The following is a 23,727-nucleotide window of genomic DNA, read 5'->3' as shown; positions in this document are numbered from 1 at the left end:
ATAAAGAGATTGGAAAAAAACCAATAGGGCATAATTATCAAGCTAAAAAACAAACAAACAAACAGAATTCTGGTTTAATTTACGCCAAAAAACACCATTTTCCATGACTTGCCCAAATTTATAATGTGTTTTTTTCACACAGTTTTGCAATTTGCCAGATCAGATGGAATGCCCTCACTGAAAAGGGGTGTGGATAAAACGAAGCGCAACAAGAAATGCAAAGATTGTGGCACACAATTCTGCCGTAAAGCAAGTCCACTAAGAGGAGGTTTAAAATTAGACTATTCCGTCTAAAAATATTGCAGATTTATCAAACTGCATGAACCACTGTGATAAGTTTTGGGCATTTTAAGAGTGACCAGTCTAATTTTGAACAGTCTATGAATTATACAGTTTTAATAAAAGGGAACCTGTCAGCAGGATTGTGCACAGTAACCTACAGACAGAGTCAGGTCGGCACAGTTATGCTGATTAAAATGATACCTGGGTTGATTAAATCCAGTGATCTTGTGATTGTTGTTTAATCTTTATGTTTAGTTTTGAGTTAATGATATGCTTGTGCTCTGGGGCGGCCTGTGGGGGTCTTCATGTGGTGCTCTGATTAGGTATTCACCAGTATGGCTTCTGACAGGTCACTGATCTCTTAGTGACCTGCCCCCTAGTTTACATAATGAATATTATATATGTTTTGGAATAAAAACTAGTGATGAGTGAATATACTCGTTACTCTAGATTTCCCGAGCACACTCGGGTGTCCTCCGAGTATTTTTTAGTGCTCGGAGATTTCGTTTTTTTCGCAGCAGCTGGATGATTTACAGCTACTAGCCTGCTTGATTACATGTGGGGATTCCCTAGCATCCAGGCAATCCCCACATGTACTTAGCCTGGCTAGTAGCTGTAAATCATTCAGCTGAGGCGATGAAAACTAAATCTCCGAGCACTAAAAAATACTCGGAGGACCCCCGAGTGTGCTCGGGAAATCTAGAGTAACGAGTATATTCGCTCATCACTAATAAAAACCCTTTTGCAGGCAGGCACCAGCGGTGCAGCATGATCGCATGTCTAATGTGTTTATAATTAATTTCTTTGCTGTTCTCCTGATATTCCTAAAAAATATCCATTTGAAAATGGCGCTGGCTGCTGCTACTGCTCAGGCGCCTGCGACGCCATCTTGGAGGAGGACATTTTTTTTTACTCTAGCAAGATGGTGCCCCACGCGCCTGCACAGTAACAGCTATCGGATCACCGTGCGACCGGTGACATTTTCAAAAGGATTTAAGAATATCAGGAGAACAGCAAAGAAATTAATCATAAACACATTACACATGCGATCATGCTGCAGTGCTGGCGCTGTCTGCAGAATTTTTTTTCCCATATAATATTCATTATGTAAACTAGGAGGCAGGTCAGTGAGGGATCAGTGACCTGACAGAAGCCATACACATGAATACCTAAGCAGAGCACCACATGAAGACCCCCCAACAGGCCGCCCCGGAGCACGAGCATATCATTAACTCAAAACTGAAAATAAAGATTACACAACAACCACAAGACAGATTTCATCACAGGTATCATTTTAATCAGTATAAAGTCGCCGACCTGACACTGTAGGTTACTATGCACAATCCTGCTGATAGGTTCCCTTTAATAAATATGCCCCAGTATGTTTTTAACTATGTTTTTAATGATAAATAATAATATATTCCCTTTAAGAAATACTGAAAATATACAATATATTGACATATCTTTTACTGTATATCAGCAAAAAACAAACCTCTTTTTATGTTCAATGCTCAATGTAAAATTTGCATCCTTTGCAAGGACAGAAGCTGCTTGCTGAACACCCTTCCTTGTGGCACAAAACTATGAGAAAAAAAAAACAGTTTTAAGATATTCAAGGAGAAACAAAGGTAAATCTGAAAAAAACATATGAAGTTTATGCTTACAACAAGCGTTGGCTTCCGATCTGAATAGGTCTGTATAACACCCGCTATTTTATAGTTCAGGCTCAGATCAAATTTAAATTCAGTTTGATTACTGCTGCAAGGAAATCCCAGCACTACTTTTCGGAGTTTCACTGGTCGATGCGACTCATCCATTTTCATACAAATGGCAGGATATCTTCCATCTGAAAGCCATTCTGAAATCTAAAATTCAAAGTTATGCATAAGTGCTTTATTGTTAATAGAACAAATCCTATCTTACATGATTTATGCTCAGCGTATCATTAAAAGGAATCTGTCACTAAGTTTTTGTCACCTAATCTGAGAGACAGACACCCTGATTTCAGCGATGTGTCACTTACTGGGCTGCTTGCTGTCATTTTTTTATAAATTCACAGTTTTAATCTGGAGATTATCACTACAGGACTAGAAACCTTGCTGCCAGGTAGTCCTATAATATTCAATGGATACACAGCTGCTTTTACACCATATTGGTTTGCCTAAAGACCATTGAGGCAGATCATTCTGGGAAGCGTTTACATCTACCCGTGGTCATTTTACATCGTTCTGTGGATTTAATATGGATTTCAACCCATGATGCATTGAATATCTGCAGCACCCTCGTTTTTCGAGCAGAACATTTATGCAATGTGTGGATGGTGCAGACATGCAGTGTGAAAGCTACACACCAAATCTGCAAAAACTGTATGAGTTGCTTCCTGCATTATATTATCTAATGTGTATAATTGACTATTTTGAACTTCATACTAATGTGAGAACTGCCCATTGCTTCAGCAAGTGCTTCCCTTCAAAAAGTCCAGCCACCTTTCACTCCAATTTGTAAGATTCAATAGTCTGCGCTCTACAATAGGATGAAATGCTATAGAATCTAGGTCCGCAAGGACAGGGTCCTCTCCCCTCTGTTCCAGTCTGTCATTGTAAATTTGTTTACTGTAAACGATATCTATAACTCTGTACGTAACCCCTTTCTCATGTACAGCACCATGGAATTAATGGTGCTATATAAATAAATAATAATAATAGCACGATACCCAGAGGTGCTATAATCTAGGGGAGACTTTAACTATATTCCTTTGTGATCCTAGCTTTCAAAAAAGCTAATAATATACAGAATACAGAACTAAATCTTTTTATTTTGTGTTGTAGTTCATGGTGATGAGCACCTACATCATCAGCATTAGGGATTGTTGCGGACACTGCCACAAAGCGCATGGGCAGAAACTCTCCAGTGTTTGTCGCTGCACGAGAAAGGGAGGCGTGCATGGTTTTCATTCTGCTGACAACGACTTCAAGAGTTGCTCCTCGGCTTTCATCTTTCACTGTGTGCACCTGTAAAATTAGTAACATATTAAAAAGATTATGTGAATCTACTATACATTAAAATAATAATTATTTTACAGACCAAAATCCATTTCAGAGGCATAGTTATCAAGCTTTGTGTTATCCTGTATTTTGTTTTCTTTTGCTTGGAAAAGTTATAACCCTTCACAGGCTCTTGATGACGAAATCTTATGCTCTTCTCTAGGGAAGTGGCATTATGCTGTGGTATTTTAATACAGTCAGTAATACAACCCCTGGCAAAAATTATGTAATCACCGGCCTTGGAGGATGTTCATTCAGTTGTTTATTTTTTATTAAAAATGCAGATCACAGACATGGCACAAAGCTACAGTCATTTAAAATGACAACTTTCTGACTTTAATAAACACTAAAAGAAATCAAGAACAAAATGTTGTAGTCAGTATTTTTTTTAGAACAAAGGGGAAAAATTATGGACTCACTCAATTATGTGGGAAAAAATTATGGAATCGCCCTGTAAATTACAGTTCCCAAAACTAACACCTGCATCTGATTAGATCTGCTCGTTATTCTGCATCTAAAAAGGAGTGATCACACCTTGGAGAGCTGTTGCACCAAGTGGACTGACATGAATCATGGCTCCAACACGAGAGATGTCAATTGAAACAAAGGAGAGAATTATCAAACTCTTAAAAGAGGGTAAATCATCTCGCAATGTTGCAAAAGATGTTGGTTGTTCACAGTCAGCTGTGTCTAAAATCTGGACCAAATACAAACAACATGGGAAGGTTGTTAAAGACAAACATACTGGTAGACCAAGGAAGACATCAAAGCGTCAAGACCGGAAATTTAAAGCAATATGTCTCCAAAAAAAGGAAATGCACAACAAAACAAATGAGGAACGAATGGGAGGAAACTGGAGTCAACGTCTGTGACCGAACTGTAAGAAACCGCCTAAAGGAAATGGGATTTACATACAGAAAAGCTAAACGAAAGCCATTATTAACACCTAAACAGAAAAAAGAAAGGTTACAATGGGCTAAGGAAAAGCAATTGTGGACTGTGGATGACTGGATGAAAGTCATATTCAGTGATGAATCACGAATCTGCATTGGGCAAGGCGATGATGCTGGAACTTTTGTTTGGTGCCGCTCCAATGAGATTTATAAAGATGACTGTCTGAAGAGAACATGCAAATTTCCACAGTCATTGATGATATGGGGCTGCATGTCAGGTAAAGGCACTGGGGAGATGGCTGTCATTACATCTTCAATAAATGCACAAGTTTATGTTGATATTTTGGACACTTTTCTTATCCCATCAATTGAAAGGATGTTTTGGGATGATGAAATCATTTTTCAAGATGATAGTGCATCCTGCCATAGAGCAAACACTGTGCAAACATCCGTGAAAAAAGACACATAAGGTCAATGTCAGGGCCTGCAAATAGTCCGGATCTCAATCCAATTGAAAATCTTTGGTGGAAGTTGAAGAAAATGGTCCATGACAAGGCTCCAACCTGCAAAGCTGATCTGGCAACAGCAATCAGAGAAAGTTGGAGCCAGATAGATGAAGAGTACTGTGTGACACTCATTAAGTCAATGCCTCAGAGACTGCAAGCTGTTATAAAAGCCAGAGGTGGTGCAACAAAATACTAGTGTGGAGTGTTTTTTGTTTGTTTTTCATGATTCCATAATTTTTTCCCACATAATTGAGTGAGTCCATAATTTTTCCCCTCTGCTTGTTCTAAAAAAAAGTAACAAATACTGACTACAACATTTTTTGTTCCTCATTTCTTCTAGTGTTTATTAAAGCCAGAAAGTTGTCATTTTAAATGACTGTAGTTTTGTGCCATGTCTGTGATCTGCTTTTTTTTTTTTTTTATGAAAAAATAAAAAAACGAATTAATATCCTCCAAGGCCGGTGATTACATAATTTTTGCCAGGGGTTGTATTATTCAATGAGAACATACTGTTAATCAAATTGCCATTACATAGTAAAAGACAACTGAATACAGAAAGATGAGAGCCCGAGTCTTCCAGAAGTCTTCTGTGGTTTATCCTGATGAAGAAGAATGAAGAAGCAGGTGTGCTTCGAAAAGCATTGATAAATAAAAACCGCATTTATACCTTCAGAATCTATTCTACTGCATTTTTACTACTGGCAGCGCGGTTTCATCTCCACTTTCTCTAGTTGCACATGATATAGTCTATAATATCCACTGCTTCCTACCCAATAATTTGTTCGCCGCAGGCAAATGAGGACAATTGTGACCTGTGTTTGGTAGTACTACTGCCGACATGCAGCTGCCACTCAGGACTCACACTTTCTAACTGCTAGATGCCGTGGTATGCCTTTTTAAAATATTTTACATTAGCTCATTCATTGTTATTGTCTTTTTTTTCCACATCCCCCCTACCAAAAAGAATGAAGTCAAATTAGGCTAATATAACTGGTGCGCAAAAGATAAGTAATTTGGGACATGAACACTTTGTGAGGCAATCACAGGATTATTTTTTTCCTTTCGGTAATATTGGTGGTCTGATTCTGCATGATTTCAAAAGTATATTTAATTGAAATTCAGCAGCACTATAACCTCCTATCTCTCTCCCTATCAATTGAATCTCTATATTATTCTCTTTTCTTTACACAATTATCTTCTTCACTGATGTGATGCATCACACACTGTTTTATGACTTTCACTCCCTATATCTATGGCTACACTGAAAGTTGTGATGTCACTACAAAATGTCTGCTGCATTTCCTGCTTCTGCTTTTATACAGCCTATGATAATTTCTCCTGATTTACTGTACTATACCACATGATGTGTTAGATGCACGGCATTATGGTGAGATCATGTGAGTGTTGGCTGATGTAATCTTCTGCAATGTCTAAAATGGCAGTAGCCATATTAGGCGATTCATGCAAATTGAATCTCAATTGTTTGAATTTGTCGGATTCAGCGAATTCCTAAAAAAATGTATACAAATTTAATACTCATTGGAACAATTTGGTCATCTTTAGTTTGTACTAGTTAAAAATGCTTATCTGCAGTGAGTGTGTGCTAGACATAAAAGGCCAATTACCTCATCTATAAGAAAGAGACGTACAAGCTGGACCAAGGTGTTATCCCTCCATTTCCTCGTCATACTGTCCCATTTCTCCTGAAGACAATGAATACATTATAGTAGTTTAGACACAAACACATAAAATAAAAATACATAAAGATAACTGAACAAGTTTGATGTACTGTACAATACTGAAAGAGTCTGATAGATGGAAGTTCTTGATTTTGGCTAGTTACACATCTCAACTAGAATAACCTGTACAAACAGTTTGCTTCAGGAGCTGCAGAAGCTCTTGAAAACTGACAAACAATAGGGATGATTTACTAAAGTTCTCTATTGGACAGTGCAAACAAACTAGACAGTTGTAACCCCTTAACGACCAGAGGTATTTTTGCTTTTTTATTTTTTGCTCTCCTTCCCAGAGCCATAACCTTTTTATGTTTTTGGTTAAAATGGCCATGTGAGGGCTTGACGAGTTTTACTTTTGAATGACACCATTGGTTTTAACATGTTGTGTCCTGGAAAACGGGAAAAAAATTCCAAGTGCAGTGAAATTGCAAAACAGTGCAATCCCACAGTTGTTTTTTGTTTTTACCATGTTCACTAAATGCTAAAATTGACCTGCCATTATGATTCTGCAGGTCATTATGAATTCATAGACACCAAAACTGTATAGGTTCTTTTTTATTTAAGTGATGAAATAAAATGCGAAAGTTTGTTTAAAAAAAAAAAAGCACCATTTTCCAATACCTGTAGCATCTCTATTTTTCGTGATCTCGGGTCGGGTGACGGCTTATTATTTTTTCATTTTAATGCAATTTTGCGGCAACCAAAAAAACGTAATTCTGGCGTCTTTAATTTTTTTCTCGTTCCGCCATTTAGTGATCGGGTTAATTATTTTTTTATCTTGATAGATCAGGCGATTCTGAATGCGGTGATACCAAATATGTGTATGTTTGTTTTTTTATTGTTTTATTTTGAATAGGGCGAAAGGGGGGTGATTTGAACTTTTATATTTTTTTTTTTTGTATTTCTAAAAACATTTATTTTTTACTTTTGGCATGCTTCAATAGTCTCCATGGGAGACTAGAAGCTGCTATAATCTGATCAACTCTGCTACACGATGATCAGATCGCCTGCATGTAGCAAAATTGCTCACTTGCTATGAGCGCCGACCACCATCATGATTTTCACACAAGTTAACTTTTTACACTAAATCAAGCCTCAATCTGTCTTTAACAATTTTAGTAATTCTGGTGCAAGAGCTTTGAAAATTAGCAAAGATTTGGCACAACGCCAAGCTAAAATTTTTGACACTTTTGCTGTTCTCACACTATTTTCATCCAGTTCTGAAGTGAGCGGAGCTGGGGCGGGACAGAGGAGTGCTGACCTCCACTTGTCAGATTCATAACGGGTGGCGGCATTTGCTACGCCACAAATCTGGAATAACAGAAAAGACTAGAGTAAGATTTGTGGCGAGACGCACGCCATTCGTCAGACAGGTGCTTATTCATAAATCAGGAACCTCACACTACACCTTGCCCCCTCATCAAGACCGGCGTGAAAATTGGTAGTCTTGATGAATCAGTGGATGTGTCTAGACTTCATTTTGAGGGGAATTTGGACGTATGCCCCAACATGGATACAGAATGCAATGTAAAAGCACACTGAGAAGCTAGAGATCCATGTGACTGGCTGATGCTATGAAATCACAACAATGGAGTTCAGGTGACATGACAGCAATGAGAAGGAGACACTTACACAAATGTAAGCGCATTACAAAGTTGAAATGGAAGGGGTGGAGAGGGAATAATGGAGAGGAGAATTCTGGAAGTGGACAAGCACTTTAATGTTCCATCTGCATTCACCTAATACTAGTGTTACACCTTGAGTATACTCACAGGGGTTGTCATTATAATGTGGGCATGCTGAATCTCAAATAAGTCCTCCACCTCTGTGTCTCCTGTCAGTTCCTTGCAGAGAAGTCCAATAGGCTCAAATTTCTGTTTCCAGTCTTCAAATCTTTGGCCACATAATGCTTTTATAGGAGCCACTGAAATGCAAATTATACTGACCTCACAAAACACGATTTATTCTATTTAATTAGACTGCCTTAAAAACACTGCATTATAGCTTTTTTCAGTCCTCTCCCAACAACAGATAATGAGAGAAGGAAAGATGGAGCAGGATGGGTTTAATCCCTTGTGGCTGTGGGAGAGAGGTAGCTGCCAGGGAAATCTGGCTGCTGCTTATTCAACTCTCATTCACTCTTGCTAAGCATATCTGGAGTTAGTATAATACATTCTTTTAAAAGTATATTAGTAGCATATTCCAAAATCAAAAATGACTTAACATGCGGCTTCATCGATATCTATCTTAGCTGTGTAGACTGATATCTTACAATTTTGCTAAATTTTTGTGTTATTTCTGACAATGGCACAGTGAATTAGTAGGGGGGTGGGGGAGCATAAGAACATCCTCAAATTGTGCCCTACATAAGGCATCACACATTGTGGAAAGCAAATTTGAAGTAGCTGTGAGCAACATGAGGCTCTAAACCCCATTTGACCTTGGGTAAAAGTTAATAAATTTACCATAGATTCCAAAAAGTACAATGGGGTTAGGAGATGATAGCTGGGTCTTGACAGTTGGTCCTTTATAGGAGGATACCATGTGAAAAGTAGGAGAGATGTAAAGAAAAAAGAAATGACCACCATCCAATCCTGGATGTAGTTATGGAGGTATTTTTCTAAGGAGCAATTTTCAACTTTTTTTTTTCTTCGATTTAAGTAAATGAAAATTAAACATAAGCCATCAATGGTTTTCCCATAAAACACATTTAAGAAAACTCAAGAATAAGTGGAAGCAGATTAACTAACACCATCAATTCTTAGACAATGCAAACTACTATACAGGTACAGATAAATACGGTAAGCCAACATTTATTGTAGTGGCTGTTCAGTTTGATGCATCTTTAGACATTTTTGTCTAACTTTACACCACCTATTAGTTTTACGACTTTACATCAGTAATTTGAGCAAAAACCTCTTTTACACAAGGCCAGGCCCCCTTGCCAGTAAAACAGAAAAAGAGGCCAAAACACAAAATAAATGTTGAGCACATTATGTGCAGTGACAGAAAGACTATCTCACTCCACTCTTATACGCAGTGAATGGAGTGATGCTCTCTCGCGCACCACTGGTTATTCACACTGGGGACTTTGGGACCCTGCATTCTTGGGATTGAGAGGGGTCCAACGGTTTAACGCCTAGTGATCATATATTTATCATTTGTGGATAGGTGAAGAATGTATTTAGTGAAAAAAACCCTTTAAGTTAGAACACATTTTTGGCATAAATAGTATAATATGTATTTGGTTGATAGCTGTAGAAAAATGAGGTTACATGTCAGCATTTCCACTTAGAACACATTTTTGGCATAAATAGTACAATATGTATTTGGTTGATAGCTGTCAAAAAATGAGGTTACATGTCAGAATTTCCACTTTTAGATTGTATTCCCTTTGTGTGGAGGACATTATGGTACAACACTGAAGCCAGTTTAGATGGGAGAGAATACTATGTCTTGAGTATAAAGCAGTAACATCCAAAGCAGGAATATGAGATGCTCGTGATTGTGCACTAAACCAAGAGCTCAAACAATAAGAAAAAGGAACAGTAATATATCAAGCGAAAGTCATGCACCTATCAAAGTTAGAATCAAGGGCAGCAACTTCTCTTCATGCCTCTGTATAAGTAGCTATCTCTGTGAGAAGCGTTTAATATTCTGAAGACTCTCCACTTTCTCCCAGAAGAATAAAGTTTCTTCAAAACACTTATTTTTCCATCAACGGCATAATACAATGGAAATCAAAGATAATAGTCTAAGAGCTTAAACTCTACTTACTGTATACAATTTTAACATTTGTCCAAGGAGCAGGAGTTTCCATTAGTAATCGCACAATTGCGATCTCAAATATGACTGTCTTTCCAGATCCAGTTGGAGCACACATGACAAAGTTTTTATCTGAATATAAAACCTAAATACAAATAAGAAAAGGCAACAATAATATTTGACAACAAAACTCTTTTGAGAAAGAAACAATCGTCTATAATTTTTAATGGAATATTCTTTTCTGGCACGATAGATAAGGGTGGCACCACTATACACATTTGATTCCCAGTGGGTCCACAGTATATTCTATAAATATGACAACTGTTTTATTGATCAACTGATCAATCTTTATGTTCACAGTGATTCCAAAAACATAAAAAAAGCTTTTTAATGAATGTACTATTTTTTCCATCAAATGTAGTAATTAATTTATATTTACAAATTTGACGATATTTGGCATTATTAAAAACAATTTCTAGCGTGTCTGGTGTTGAGCAGAATGATTGTCATTATCTAAAACTATATTGTTAAACTGTGACGTCATGCTGGGAAAAACATACGTACCTCCATATCACAACCCCGCCATGCCAATAAAAGTCTCTAGCTGCTCATCTTTGTGCTGTGCAAACAATAGAAGCAAAGATCTTGGAGCCCACATGATGAAGATAGCGGTGCGTCATGTGATTATACGTCATCACCAGCTCCATGGCTGATCAGATCTTTGCACTTACACTGGTACAGGAGATCGCAGGGAGCTGGGCAAGGTGTTTTGGATACTGTGGCAACATGGCGTTCAATGGGTAATTATAATATTGACTTCTGTGGTATTTGATTTGTGCCATTGTTTACACAGAATAAAGATGGGCAGGTGGTGCCTTTATTGGTAGAGAAGGGGGGCAATATGAAGGTACTAGTACTTTTCAAACACAATGGCACAGCTCAAAGAGGATCTGTCTCATTAAATCTATAGTTACAATAGAATCTGTATGCATAATTAACTAGATTACCTAGCCCAGATGAGTTTGATGTAATTACTTTGCAAATCTATCCCACATTGACCCTTTAATCCTTTCTCAAAGACCCCAATTTATTAAAGCTTTTACTGGGGCAGGACAGCAGCCTTCCTTGTGCCACAAATGTTTCTCCAATACCTCACTACATATTTAATAATAAATAGAAGTTGTAAAGTATGTATTTTCATACATTGTTCCACATACATACAGTTATATGAAAAAGTTTGGGCACCCCTATTAATCTTAAGCTTAATGTTTTATAAAATAGTTTTTTTGCAACAGCTATTTCAGTTTCATATCTAATAACTGTTGGACACAGTAATGTTTCTGCCTTGAAATGAGGTTTATTGTACTAACAGAAAATGTGCAATCTGCATTCAAACAAAATTTGACAGGTGCATAAGTATGGGCACCTCACCAGAAAAGTGACATTAATATTTATTAGATCCTCCTTTTGCAAAAATAACAGCCTCTAGTCGCATCCTGTAGCTTTTAATGAGTTCCCGGATCCTGGATGAAGGTATTTTTGACCATTCCTCTTTACAAAACAATTCCAGTTCAGTTAAGTTTGATGGTCGCCGAGCATGGACAGCCCTCTTCACATGATCCCACAGATGTTCAATGATATTCAGGTCTGGGGACTGGGATGGCCATTCCAGAACAGTGTAATTGTTCCTCTGCATGAATGCCTGAGTAGATTTGGAGCGGTGTTTTGGATCATTGTCTTGCTGAAAGATCCATCCCCTGCATAACTTCAACTTTATCACTGATTCATGAACATTATTGTCAAGAATCTGCTGATACTGAGAGGAATCCATGCGTCCCTCAACTTTAACAAGATTCCCGGTGCCGGCACTGGCCACACAGCCCCAAAGCATGATGGAACCTCCACTAAATTTTACTGTGGGTAGCAAGTGTTTTTCTTGGAATGCTGTTTTTTTGCCGCCATGCATAACGCCTTTTTGTATGACCAAACAACTCAATCTTGGTTTCATCAGCCACAGGACCTTCTTCCAAAAAGAAATTGGCTTCTCCAAATGTGCTTTTGCATACCTCAGCCGACTCTGTTTGTGGCGTGCTTGCAGAAACGGCTTCTTTCGCATCACTCTCCCATACAGCTTCTCCTTGTGCAAAGTGCGTTGTATAGTTGACCGATGCACAGTGACACCATCTGCAGCAAGTTGATGCTTCGGCTCTCTGGAGGTGGTCTGAGGATTGTCCTTGACTGATCTCACCATTCTTCCCTGCCTTTCTGATGTTTTTCTTGGCCTGCCACTTCTGGCCTTAACAAGAACTGTACCTGTGTTCTTCCATTTCCTTACTATGTTCCTCACAGTGGAAATTGACAGGTTAAATCTCTGAGACAGCTTTTTGTATCCTTCCCCTGAACAACTATGTTGAATAATCTTTGTTTTCAGATCATTTGACAGTTGTTTTGAGGAGCCCATGATGCCACTCTTCAGAGGAAATTCAAACAGGAGAACAACTTGCAAGTGGCCACTTTAAGTAGTTTTTCTCATGATTGCATACACCTGGCTATGAAGTTCAAAGCTCAATGAGGATACAAAACCAAAAAAGTGCTTTAGTAAGTCAGTAAAAAGTAGGTAGGAGTATTTAAAACAAGAAAATGATAAGGGTGCCCATACTTATGCACCTGTCAAATCTTGATTGAATGCAGATTGCACATTTTCTGTTAGTGCAATAAATCTCATTTCAAGGCAGAAACATTACTGTGTCCAACAGTTATTAGATATATGAAACTGAAATAGCTGTTGCAAAAAAAACAATTTTTATAAAACATTAAGCTTAAGATTAATAGGGGTGCCCAAACTTTTTCATATAACTGTATCATGTAAAATATAAAGGATTGTGAATGCAAGCACCAAGGAGGCGATTCCTTAAAGGGAACCTGTCACCCCCCCAGGCGTTTTAAACTAAAAGAGCCGCCATGTGCAGCAGTAATCCTGCATTCTGACAAGGTGGCTCTTTTAGTTCTGGGTGCTGTAACTGCAGAAATAATCCGTTTTGTAATTTGTCAGAAAATACCTTTCTTCAGTCAAGGAGGCAGGCCTTTCCCCCCCTGCTGCAGACGCCACACAGCTGTCACTCAAATCCTCTTGGCGCCGGCTCCTCATCACTGTTTTGAAATGAGCCGGCGCCTGCGCTCTTTTCTCCTGCCTTGGGCAGGCGCAGTGAGCACTGCCCGTCTGTCCTCATATGCAGTCTAGCTGACTGCCCCTGTGCGGCCGCCCTGCCTGTGAATCCCAGCCCCGCAATGTGAATAAATCAGAAGACACTGCGGGGCTGGGATTCACAGGCAGGGCGGCCGCACAGGCGCAGTCAGCTAGACCGCAGTGGCGTAGGAAGGGGGGTGCGGGCCGCCCCGGGCGGCACAATGCGGGGGTGGGTCACCGGGCCGCGGCCGACGCTGCAGGCTGCAGCTGTTTAACGCTATTGACGTGCGGGCCCGTCAGTCCCAGCTGTCGCTGGCGTCTGACGTCATTGTCAGTCGCCGGCGAGTGCCCGCCCCTCATGTGCAGCTCCGCCGCCTGCTCCGCTCTCTGCCGGGAGAGGGACAGCAGCTCCTTCTCATGGTAGCGCATCCTGAGCACATAGCCTGGGGCCGAGTGGGCACTCACCGGCCGTTGTGTGTATTGAGCCGGGGGGCGCCAAACTCGGGAACAGCCCCGGGCGGCAAAAGCTCTAGCTACGCCCCTGCTAGACTGCATATGAGGACAGACGGGCAGCGCTCACTGCACCTTCCCAAGGCAGGAGAAAAGAGCGCAGGTGCTGGCCCGGCGCCAAGAAGATTTGAGTGACGGCTGTGTGGCGTCTGCAGCAGGGGGGGAAAGGCCTGCCTCCTTGACTGAAGAAAGGTATTTTCTGACAAATTACAAAACGGATTATTTCTGCAGTTACAGCACCCAGAACTAAAAGAGCCACCTTGTCAGAATGCAGCATTACTGCTGCACAAGGTGGCTCTTTTAGTTTCAAACTCCTGGGGGGGGGTGACAGGTTCCCTTTAAAGCTTTTAATCCAGAATTCTAGAAAAAAAAGCTTTGAAAACTCGTGGTTGCACTGAAAAAAATGTGACTTTTTAAAACTTTTTCGTGAAAAAGCATACATGAATTGCCTCTGAATCGCATACATGAATCGCCTCGCCACTGTATTGTAAAAAAGGCAGCAATACTTACATCGTCCAAAGCTTTTGACTGTATATAATTGAAATATGGAAACTCAGAAAATACGTTTCTAAATTGTTTAGCTTTAATGTTAAGGAAAAAGTAAAAAAAATAAATAAAACACATCCAACGTTTTTCTAAATATCTAAGATCATTGTCCAATTAAGAATTAAGATGGCAAACTGTAATAATGTAACACTTACCTCAACTGAACTATAAACTAAGTATAAAGCCTCGTAGGTAAGAATCACACTGAATGGTGAGATCACTGGAGCTTAGCAGCTGATGAACTCGTGTGACTTCAGCTCAGCACTATACACTGCGGGAGCGATTAACTCCGGTCAGTGTATCGCCGGAGGACAGTCAAAGCAGTCACATCTCCCAATGTGACTGTTCTTCAAGTGAGATCGCCGTGGGATACTCTGGATTACGTGGACTACGGCAGATAGGAGAGTATATGGTTGTTTATTATTTTTGATTCTTTACAGGGGACAAGGGCATTACTAGGCATGTGGAAGTAAATTACACGGCACTCTGGAATAATACTGCTGGTGGTGCTCAAGTCGGGTGTCCAACCCATACAATTAGGCAAAAAAATTACTTGGCACTCAATATTTGAAAAAAAATATTGATTCCTTCTTTATTGTACATCCAGACCAAATAAATTAACCCCTTTCTGACCTCGGACGGGATAGTACGTCCGAGGTCAGAAGCCCCGCTTTGATGCGGGCTCCGTCGGTGAGCCCGCATCAAAGCCGGGACATGTCAGCTGTTTTGAACAGCTGACATGTGCCCGTAATAGGCGCGGGCAGAATCGCCCACGCCTATTAACTAGTTAAATGCTGCTGTCAAACACAGACAGCGGCATTTAACCGGCGCTTCTGGCCGGGCGGCCGGAAATGAGCGCATCGCCGACCCCCGTCACATGATTGGAGGTCGGCGATGCTTCTACATTGTAACCATAGAGGTCCTTGAGACCTCTATGGTTACTGATCCACAGTAGCTGTGAGCGCCACCCTGTGGTCAGCGCTCACAGCACACCTGCATTTCTGCTACATAGCAGCGAACATCAGATTGCTCCTATGTAGCAGAGCCGATCGGGTTGTGCCAGCTTCTAGCCTCCCATGGAGGCTATAGAAGCATGGCAAAAGTTAAAAAAAAATGTGAAAAAAATAAAAAAATATAAAAGTTTAAATCACCCCCCTTTGGCCCCAATCAAAATAAATCAATAAAAAAATCAAACCTACACATATTTGGTATCGCCGCGTTCAGAATCGCCCGATCTATCAATAAAAAAAAGCATTAACCCCTTACTGACCTCGGACGGGATAGTACGTCCGAGGTCAGCTCCCCTGCTTTGATGCAGGGCTCCGCGGTGAGCCCGCATCAAAGCCGGGACATGTCAGCTGTTTTGAACAGCTGACATGTGCCTGCAATAGCAGCGGGTGAAATCGCGATTCACCCGCCGCTATTAACTAGTTAAATGCCGCTGTGAAACGCAGACAGCGGCATTTAACTACCGCATCCGGCCGGGCGGCCGGATATGAGCGCATCGCCGACCCCCGTCACATAGTTACATAGTTATTAAGGTTGAAGGAAGACTTTAAGTCCATCTAGTTCAACCCATAGCCTAACCTAACATGCCCTAACATGTTGATCCAGAGGAAGGCAAAAAAGAGCCATGTGGCAAAGAGTAACTCCACCATGGGGAAAAAAATTCCTTCCCGACTCCACATACGGCAATCAGAATAGTTCCCTGGATCAACGCCTTATCAAGGAATCTAGTGTATATACCCTGTAACATTATACTTTTCCAGAAAGGTATCCAGTCCCCTCTTAAATTTAATTAATGAATCACTCATTACAACATCATACGGCAGAGAGTACCATAGTCTCACTGCTCTTACAGTAAAGAATCCGCGTCTGTTATTATGCTTAAACCTTCTTTCCTCCAGACGTAGAGGATGCCCCCTTGTCCCTGTCTCAGGTCTATGATTAACCCCTTCCCGACATGTGACGGAATAGTACGTCACATGTCGGGACCCCCGCTTTGATGTGCGCTCCGGCGGTGAGCGCACATCAAAGTCGCGACATGTCAGCTGTTTTTTACAGCTGACATGTGCGCGCAATAGCGGCGGGTGAAATCGCGATCACCCGCCGCTATTAACTAGTTAAATGCCGCTGTCAAACGCAGACAGCGGCATTTAACTACCGCATCCGGCCGTGCGGCCGGATATGAGCGCATCGCTGACCCCCGTCACATGATCGGGGGTCGGCGATGCTCCTCCATTGTAACCATAGAGGTCCTTGAGACCTCTATGGTTACTGATCGCCGGTGGCTGTGAGCGCCACCCTGTGGTCGGCGCTCACAGCACACCTGCAATTCTCCTACATAACAGCGATCTGATGATCGCTGTTATGTAGCAGAGCCGATCGGGCTGTGCCTGCTTCTAGGCTTTCCAAATACCTCTTCACTGAATCACAAGTCACACACTTACCGCCGTTCACACTTACGCTCAGGTCGGCGATGATGATCGGAGGTCAGCGATGCTTCTCCATTGTAAACATAGAGGTCCTTGAGACCTCTATAGTTACTGATCCCCGGAAGCTGTGAGCACCACCCTGTGGTCGGCGCTCACAGCACACCTGATTTTCTACTACATAGCAGCGAACAGCAGATCGCTGCTATGTAGCAGAGGCAATTGTGCTGTGCCTGCTTCTAGCCTCCCATGGAGGCTATAGAAGCATGGCAAAAGTAAAAAAAAAAAGTTTTTAAAAATGTGAAAAAAATAAAAAAAATATAAAAGTTTAAATCACCCCCCTTTCGCCCCAATCAAAATAAATCAATAAAAAAAAACCAACCTACACATATTTGGTATCGCCGCGTTCAGAATCGCCCGATCTATCAATAAAAAAAAAGCATTAACCTGATCGCTAAATGGCGTAATGAGAAAAAAATTCGAAACGCCAGATTTACGTTTTTTTGGTCGCCACGACATTGCATTAAAATGCAATAACGGGCGATCAAAAGAACGTATCTACACCAAAATGCTATTATTAAAATCGCCAGCTCGGCACGCAAAAAATAAGCCCTCACCTGACCCCAGATCACGAAAAATGGAGACGCTACGAGTATCGGAAAATGGCACAATTTTGTTTTGTTTTGTTTTTTGCAAAGTTTGGAATTTTTTTTCACCACTTAGGTGAAAAATAACCTAGTCATGTTAGGTGTCTATGAACTCGTAGTGACCTGGAGAATCATAATGGCAGGTCAGTTTTAGCATTTAGTGAACCTAGCAAAATAGGCAAGCAAAAAACAAGTGTGGGATTGCACTTTTTTTGCAATTTCACTGCACTTGGAATTTTTTTCCCGTTTTCTAGTACACGACATGCTAAAACCAATGATGTCATTCAAAAGTACAACTCGTCCCGCAAAAAATAAGCCCTCACATGGCCAAATTGACGGAAAAATAAAAAAGTTATGGCTCTGGGAAGGAGGGGAGCGAAAAACGAAAACGGAAAAAGCTCCGGGGGTGAAGGGGTTAAAAAGATCATCAGAAAGGTCTTTGTACTGTCCCCTCATATATTTATACATTAAAATAAGATCACCCCTTAGTCTTCGTTTTTCCAAACTAAATAGCCCCAAGTGTAATAACCTATCTTGGTACTGCAGACCCCCCAGTCCTCTAATAACCTTGGTCGCTCTTCTCTGCACCCGCTCCAGTTCAGCTATGTTTTTCTTATACACCGGAGACCAGAACTGTGCACAATATTCTAAGTGTGGTCGAACTAGTGACTTGTATAGAGGTAAAATTATGTTCTCCTCATGAGCATCTATGCCTCTTTTAATACATCCCATTATTTTATTTGCCTTTGTAGCAGCTGCCTGACACTGGCCACTGAATATGAGTTTGTCATCCACCCATACACCCAGGTCTTTTTCATTGACGGTTTTGCCCAGAGTTTTAGAATTAAGCATATAGTTATACATCTTATTACTTCTACCCAAGTGCATGACCTTACATTTATCCCCATTAAAGCTCATTTGCCATTTATCAGCCCAAGCTTCTAGTTTACATAAATCATCCTGTAATATAAAATTGTCCTCCCCTGTATTGATTACCCTGCAGAGTTTAGTGTCAACTGCAAATATTGAAATTCTACTCTGAATGCCCCCTACAAGGTCATTAATAAATATGTTAAAAAGAAGAGGGCCCAATACTGACCCCTGTGGTACCCCACTGCTAACCGCGACCCAGTCCGAGTGTGCTCCATTAATAACCACCCTTTGTTTTCTATCCCTGAGCCAGCTCTCAACCCACTTACACATATTTTCCCCTATCCCCATTACTCTCATTTTATGTAACAACCTTTTGTGTGGCACCGTATCAAAAGCTTTGGAAAAGTCCATATACACTACGTCCACTGGGTTCCCTTTGTCCAGTCCGGAACTTACTTCATAGAAGCTGATCAAATTAGTCTGACATGAACGGTCCCTAGTAAACCCGTGCTTATACTGGGTCATAAGGTTATTCCTCTTCAGATACTCCAGTATAGTATCCCTTAGAATGCCCTCCAGGATTTTACCCACAGTAGAGGTTAAGCTTACTGGCCTATAATTACCAAGTTCAGTTTTTGCCCCTTTTTTGAATATTGGCACCACATTTGCTATACGCCAGTCCTGTGGTACAGACCCTGTTATTATGGAGTCTTTAAAGATTAAAAATAATGGTCTATCAATGACTGTACTTAGTTCCTGCAGTACTCGGGGGTGTATCCCATCCGGGCCCGGAGATTTGTCAATTTTAGTGATTTTTAGACGCCGCTGTACTTCCTGCTGGGTTAAGCAGGTGACATTTAATGGGGAATTTTTATCACTAGTCATTTTGTCTGCCATGGGATTTTCTTTTGTAAATACTGATGAAAAAAAGTCATTTAGCATATTGGCTTTTTCCTCATCCTCCTCCACCATTTCACCCAGACTATTTTTAAGGGGGCCAACACTGTCATTTTTTAGTTTCTTACTATTTATATAGTTAAAGAATATTTTGGGATTATTTTTACTCTCTCTGGCAATGAGTCTCTCTGTCTCAATCTTTGCTGCCTTGATTTGCTTTTTACAGAATTTATTTAATTTTTTGTATTTATTTAATGCCTCTTCACTACCTACTTCCTTTAATTCTCTAAATGCTTTCTTTTTGTCACTTATTGCGCCCCTTACAGCTCTATTTAGCCATATTGGTTTCCTCCTATTTCTAGTATGTTTATTCCCATACGGTATATACTGTGCACAGGTCCTATCCAGGATGCTAATAAACGTCTCCCATTTTCTTTGTGTATTTTTGTGTCTCAGGATATCGTCCCAGTTAATTGCACCAAGATCCTCTCTCATCCGTTGGAAATTTGCCCTCCTGAAGTTTAGTGTCCTTGTCACCCCTCTACTACACATCTTATTAAAGGAGACATGAAAACTTATTATTTTGTGATCACTATTCCCCAAGTGACCCCCAACCCTTATATTTGATATGCGGTCTGGCCTGTTGGTTAATATTAGGTCTAGCAGTGGCCCCCTCCTTGTTGGGTCCTGAACCAGTTGTGAAAGGTAATTGTCTCTCATAGTTGTCAAAAACCGATTACCTTTGCTGGAACTGCAGGTTTCTGTTCCCCAATCTATTTCAGGGTAGTTGAAGTCCCCCATAATAATGACTTCTCCTTGAGTCGCAGCTTCATCTATTTGCTTTACGAGGATATTCTCCATTGCTTCCATTAGTTTTGGAGATTTATAACAAACCCCTATCAGTAATTTATTATTTTTTCCCCCTCCCCTTATCTCCACCCACAGGGACTCTACATTTTCATTAAATTCACCTATATTATCACGCAGGATGGGTTTTAAGGAAGATTTTACATATAGACACACCCCTCCCCCTCGCTTATCTGTACGGTCATTTCTGAACAGGCTATAGCCCTGCAAGTTAACAGCCCAGTCATGGCTCTCATCCAGCCATGTTTCAGATATCCCCACCATGTCATAATTATGCTCCAACAACATTAGTTCTAATTCATCCATTTTGTTGGCGAGGCTTCTGGCATTAGTATAAATGCACTTGATGTTACTCTCTGTACCTCTATTCTTTCTTAAATTACTAACTGTTCTAACCCCACCCCCCCATGCCACCGCCACCCCCAACTTCCTTATTTGTGCCCAGGTCTCTATCTGCACTATCTTCCCCTCCTATAAAATGAATACCCTCCCCCCCAATCCCTAGTTTAAACACTCCTCCAACCTTCTAACCATTTTCTCCCCCAGCACAGCTGCACCTTCCCCATTGAGGTGCAGCCCGTCCCTAGCGTAGAGCCTGTAGCCAACTGAGAAGTCGGCCCAGTTCTGCAGGAACCCAAACCCCTCCTTCCTACACCAATTCTTGAGCCACTTATTAACCTCCCTAATCTCCCGTTGCCTCTCTGGCGTGGCACGTGGTACAGGCAGTATTTCGGAAAATACCACGTTGGAGGTCCTTGCTTTCAGCTTGCAGCCTAATTCCCTGAAATCATCTTTAAGGACCTTCCACCTACCTCTAACTTTGTCATTTGTGCCAATGTGCACCATGACCGCTGGGTCCTCACCAGCCCCTCCCAGTAATCTGTCCACCCGATCAGCGATGTGTCGGACTCGAGCGCCAGGTAGGCAGCACACCGTCCGACGATCCCTGTCTTTGTGACAGATTTCCCTATCTGTTCCCCTAATAATTGAGTCCTGTTATGACCCCAGTGGACAGGGTCTCAGAGGAACGTGTAAGTCTGCGAGATACAAAAATCCAGCTCATAGGGCTGTGGTAACTGGGTTGACCAAATAGCTACTCCTAACGCCAACACTAGAAGTAGCCGGGGATCATGCCTACGGTGATCGCTAGATGACTCGCGCCAGCCGGAGAATCTAACTACCCCTAGGAGAAGAAAACAAAGACCTCTCTTGCCTCCAGAGAAAGGAACCCCAAAGCAAGATACAAGCCCCCCACAAATAATAACGGTGAGGTAAGAGGAAATGACAAACACAGAAATGAACCAGGTTCAGCAAAGAGAGGCCCGCTTACTAATAGCAGAATATAGCAAGATAACTTATCTGGTCAACAAAAACCCTATAAAAATCCACGCTGGAGATTCAAGAACCCCCGAACCGTCTAACGGTCCGGGGGGAGAACACCAGCCCCCTAGAGCTTCCAGCAAAGGTCAGGATACAGATTGGAACAAGCTGGACAAAAATACCAAACAAAACAAAAGCAAAAAGCAAGGAAGCAGACTTAGCTTGAAATACAGGAACCAGGATCATAGGACAAGAGCACAACAGATTAGCTCTGATTTCAACGATGCCAGGCATTGAACTGAAGGTCCAGGGAGCTTATATAGCAACGCCCCTGAACTAACGGCCCAGGTGAGGACAAAAGAAAAAAACAGAAGCTCCAGAGTCAAATCACTAATGACCACTAGAGGGAGCAAAAAGCAAAATCACAACAGTACCCCCCCCCTTAGTGAGGGGTCACCGAACCCTCACCACGACCACCAGGGCGATCAGGATGAGCGGCGTGAAAGGCACGAACTAAATCGGCCGCATGAACATCAGAGGCGACCACCCAGGAATTATCTTCCTGACCATAGCCCTTCCACTTGACCAGGTACTGAAGCCTCCGCCTGGAGAGACGAGAATCCAAGATCTTCTCCACCACGTACTCCAACTCGCCCTCAACCAACACCGGAGCAGGAGGCTCAGCAGAAGGAACCACAGGCACAACGTACCGCCGCAACAAGGACCTATGAAACACGTTGTGGATAGCAAACGACACAGGAAGATCCAGGCGAAAGGATACAGGATTAAGAATTTCCAATATCTTGTAAGGACCAATAAAACGAGGTTTAAATTTGGGAGAGGAAACCTTCATAGGAACAAAGCGGGAAGAAAGCCACACCAAATCCCCAACACGTAGTCGGGGACCCACACCGCGGCGGCGGTTGGCAAAGCGCTGAGCCCTCTCCTGTGACAACTTCAAGTTGTCCACCACAAGATTCCAGATCCGCTGCAACCTATCCACCACAGAATCCACCCCAGGGCAGTCAGAAGGCTCCACATGACCCGAAGAAAAACGAGGGTGGAAACCAGAGTTGCAGAAAAACGGCGAAACCAAGGTGGCGGAACTAGCCCGATTATTAAGGGCAAACTCAGCTAACGGCAAGAAGGTCACCCAATCGTCCTGATCAGCAGAGACAAAACACCTCAAATAAGCCTCCAAAGTCTGATTAGTTCGCTCCATCTGTCCATTAGTCTGAGGATGGAAAGCAGACGAAAACGACAAGTCAATGCCCATCCTACTACAAAAGGATCGCCAGAATCTGGAAACGAACTGGGATCCTCTGTCTGACACAATATTCTCAGGGATGCCGTGCAAACGAACCACGTTCTGGAAAAACACAGGAACCAGATCGGAAGAGGAAGGCAGCTTAGGCAAAGGAACCAAATGGACCATCTTGGAGAAGCGATCACATATCACCCAGATAACAGACATGCCTTGAGACACCGGGAGATCAGAAATGAAATCCATGGAGATATGTGTCCAAGGTCTCTTAGGGACAGGCAAGGGCAAGAGCAACCCGCTGGCACGAGAACAGCAAGGCTTAGCTCGAGCACAAGTCCCACAGGACTGTACAAATGACCGCACATCCCTAGACAAGGAAGGCCACCAAAAGGATCTGGCCACCAGATCTCTGGTGCCAAAAATTCCTGGGTGACCTGCCAACACCGAGGAATGAACCTCGGAAATGACTCTGCTGGTCCACTTATCAGGCACAAACAGTCTGTCAGGTGGACAAGAATCAGGCCTATCAGCCTGAAATCTCTGCAACACACGTCGCAGATCCGGAGAAATAGCTGACAAGATAATACCATCCTTAAGAATACCAACAGGTTCAGCGACTCCAGGAGCATCAGGCACAAAGCTTCTGGAAAGAGCATCGGCCTTCACATTCTTTGAACCTGGTAAATACGAGACAACAAAGTCAAAACGGGAGAAAAACAATGACCAGCGGGCCTGTCTAGGATTCAGGCGTTTAGCAGACTCGAGATACATCAGATTTTTGTGATCAGTCAAGACCACCACACGATGCTTAGCACCCTCGAGCCAATGACGCCACTCCTCAAATGCCCATTTCATGGCCAACAACTCCCGATTGCCCACATCATAATTTCGCTCCGCAGGCGAAAACTTCCTAGAGAAAAAGGCGCAAGGTCTCATAACAGAGCAACCAGGGCCTCTC

At 41.8% G+C, this 23,727-nt stretch overlaps 1 protein-coding gene across 12 annotated transcripts in view; it reads right to left on the bottom strand.

Moving 5' to 3' along the window:
- The window catches only part of HFM1 (helicase for meiosis 1), a 229,963-nt gene that overhangs the window by 131,285 nt on the left and 74,951 nt on the right, over positions 1-23,727 (bottom strand). For all 12 annotated transcript variants that reach the window (XR_013218736.1, XM_077278676.1, XM_077278672.1 and 9 more), the window contains 7 exons: positions 14,434-14,504; positions 10,239-10,371; positions 8,234-8,385; positions 6,351-6,428; positions 3,132-3,293; positions 1,947-2,147; positions 1,775-1,863 (listed from right to left, as the gene is read on the bottom strand). Coding sequence is in view for 11 of the 12 variants with exons in the window: in XM_077278676.1 (XP_077134791.1) it covers positions 1,775-1,863; positions 1,947-2,147; positions 3,132-3,293; positions 6,351-6,428; positions 8,234-8,385; positions 10,239-10,371; positions 14,434-14,504 (886 nt within the window). In the remaining variant the exon portion in view is untranslated. The remainder of the gene's footprint in view (positions 1-1,774; positions 1,864-1,946; positions 2,148-3,131; positions 3,294-6,350; positions 6,429-8,233; positions 8,386-10,238; positions 10,372-14,433; positions 14,505-23,727) is intronic.

This window comes from Ranitomeya variabilis, chromosome 8 (assembly GCF_051348905.1).
Source record: "Ranitomeya variabilis isolate aRanVar5 chromosome 8, aRanVar5.hap1, whole genome shotgun sequence".
Taxonomy (NCBI): domain Eukaryota; kingdom Metazoa; phylum Chordata; class Amphibia; order Anura; family Dendrobatidae; genus Ranitomeya; species Ranitomeya variabilis.
Note: the sequence above shows the minus strand (reverse complement) of the source record. Positions and strands in the feature narration are given on the sequence as shown.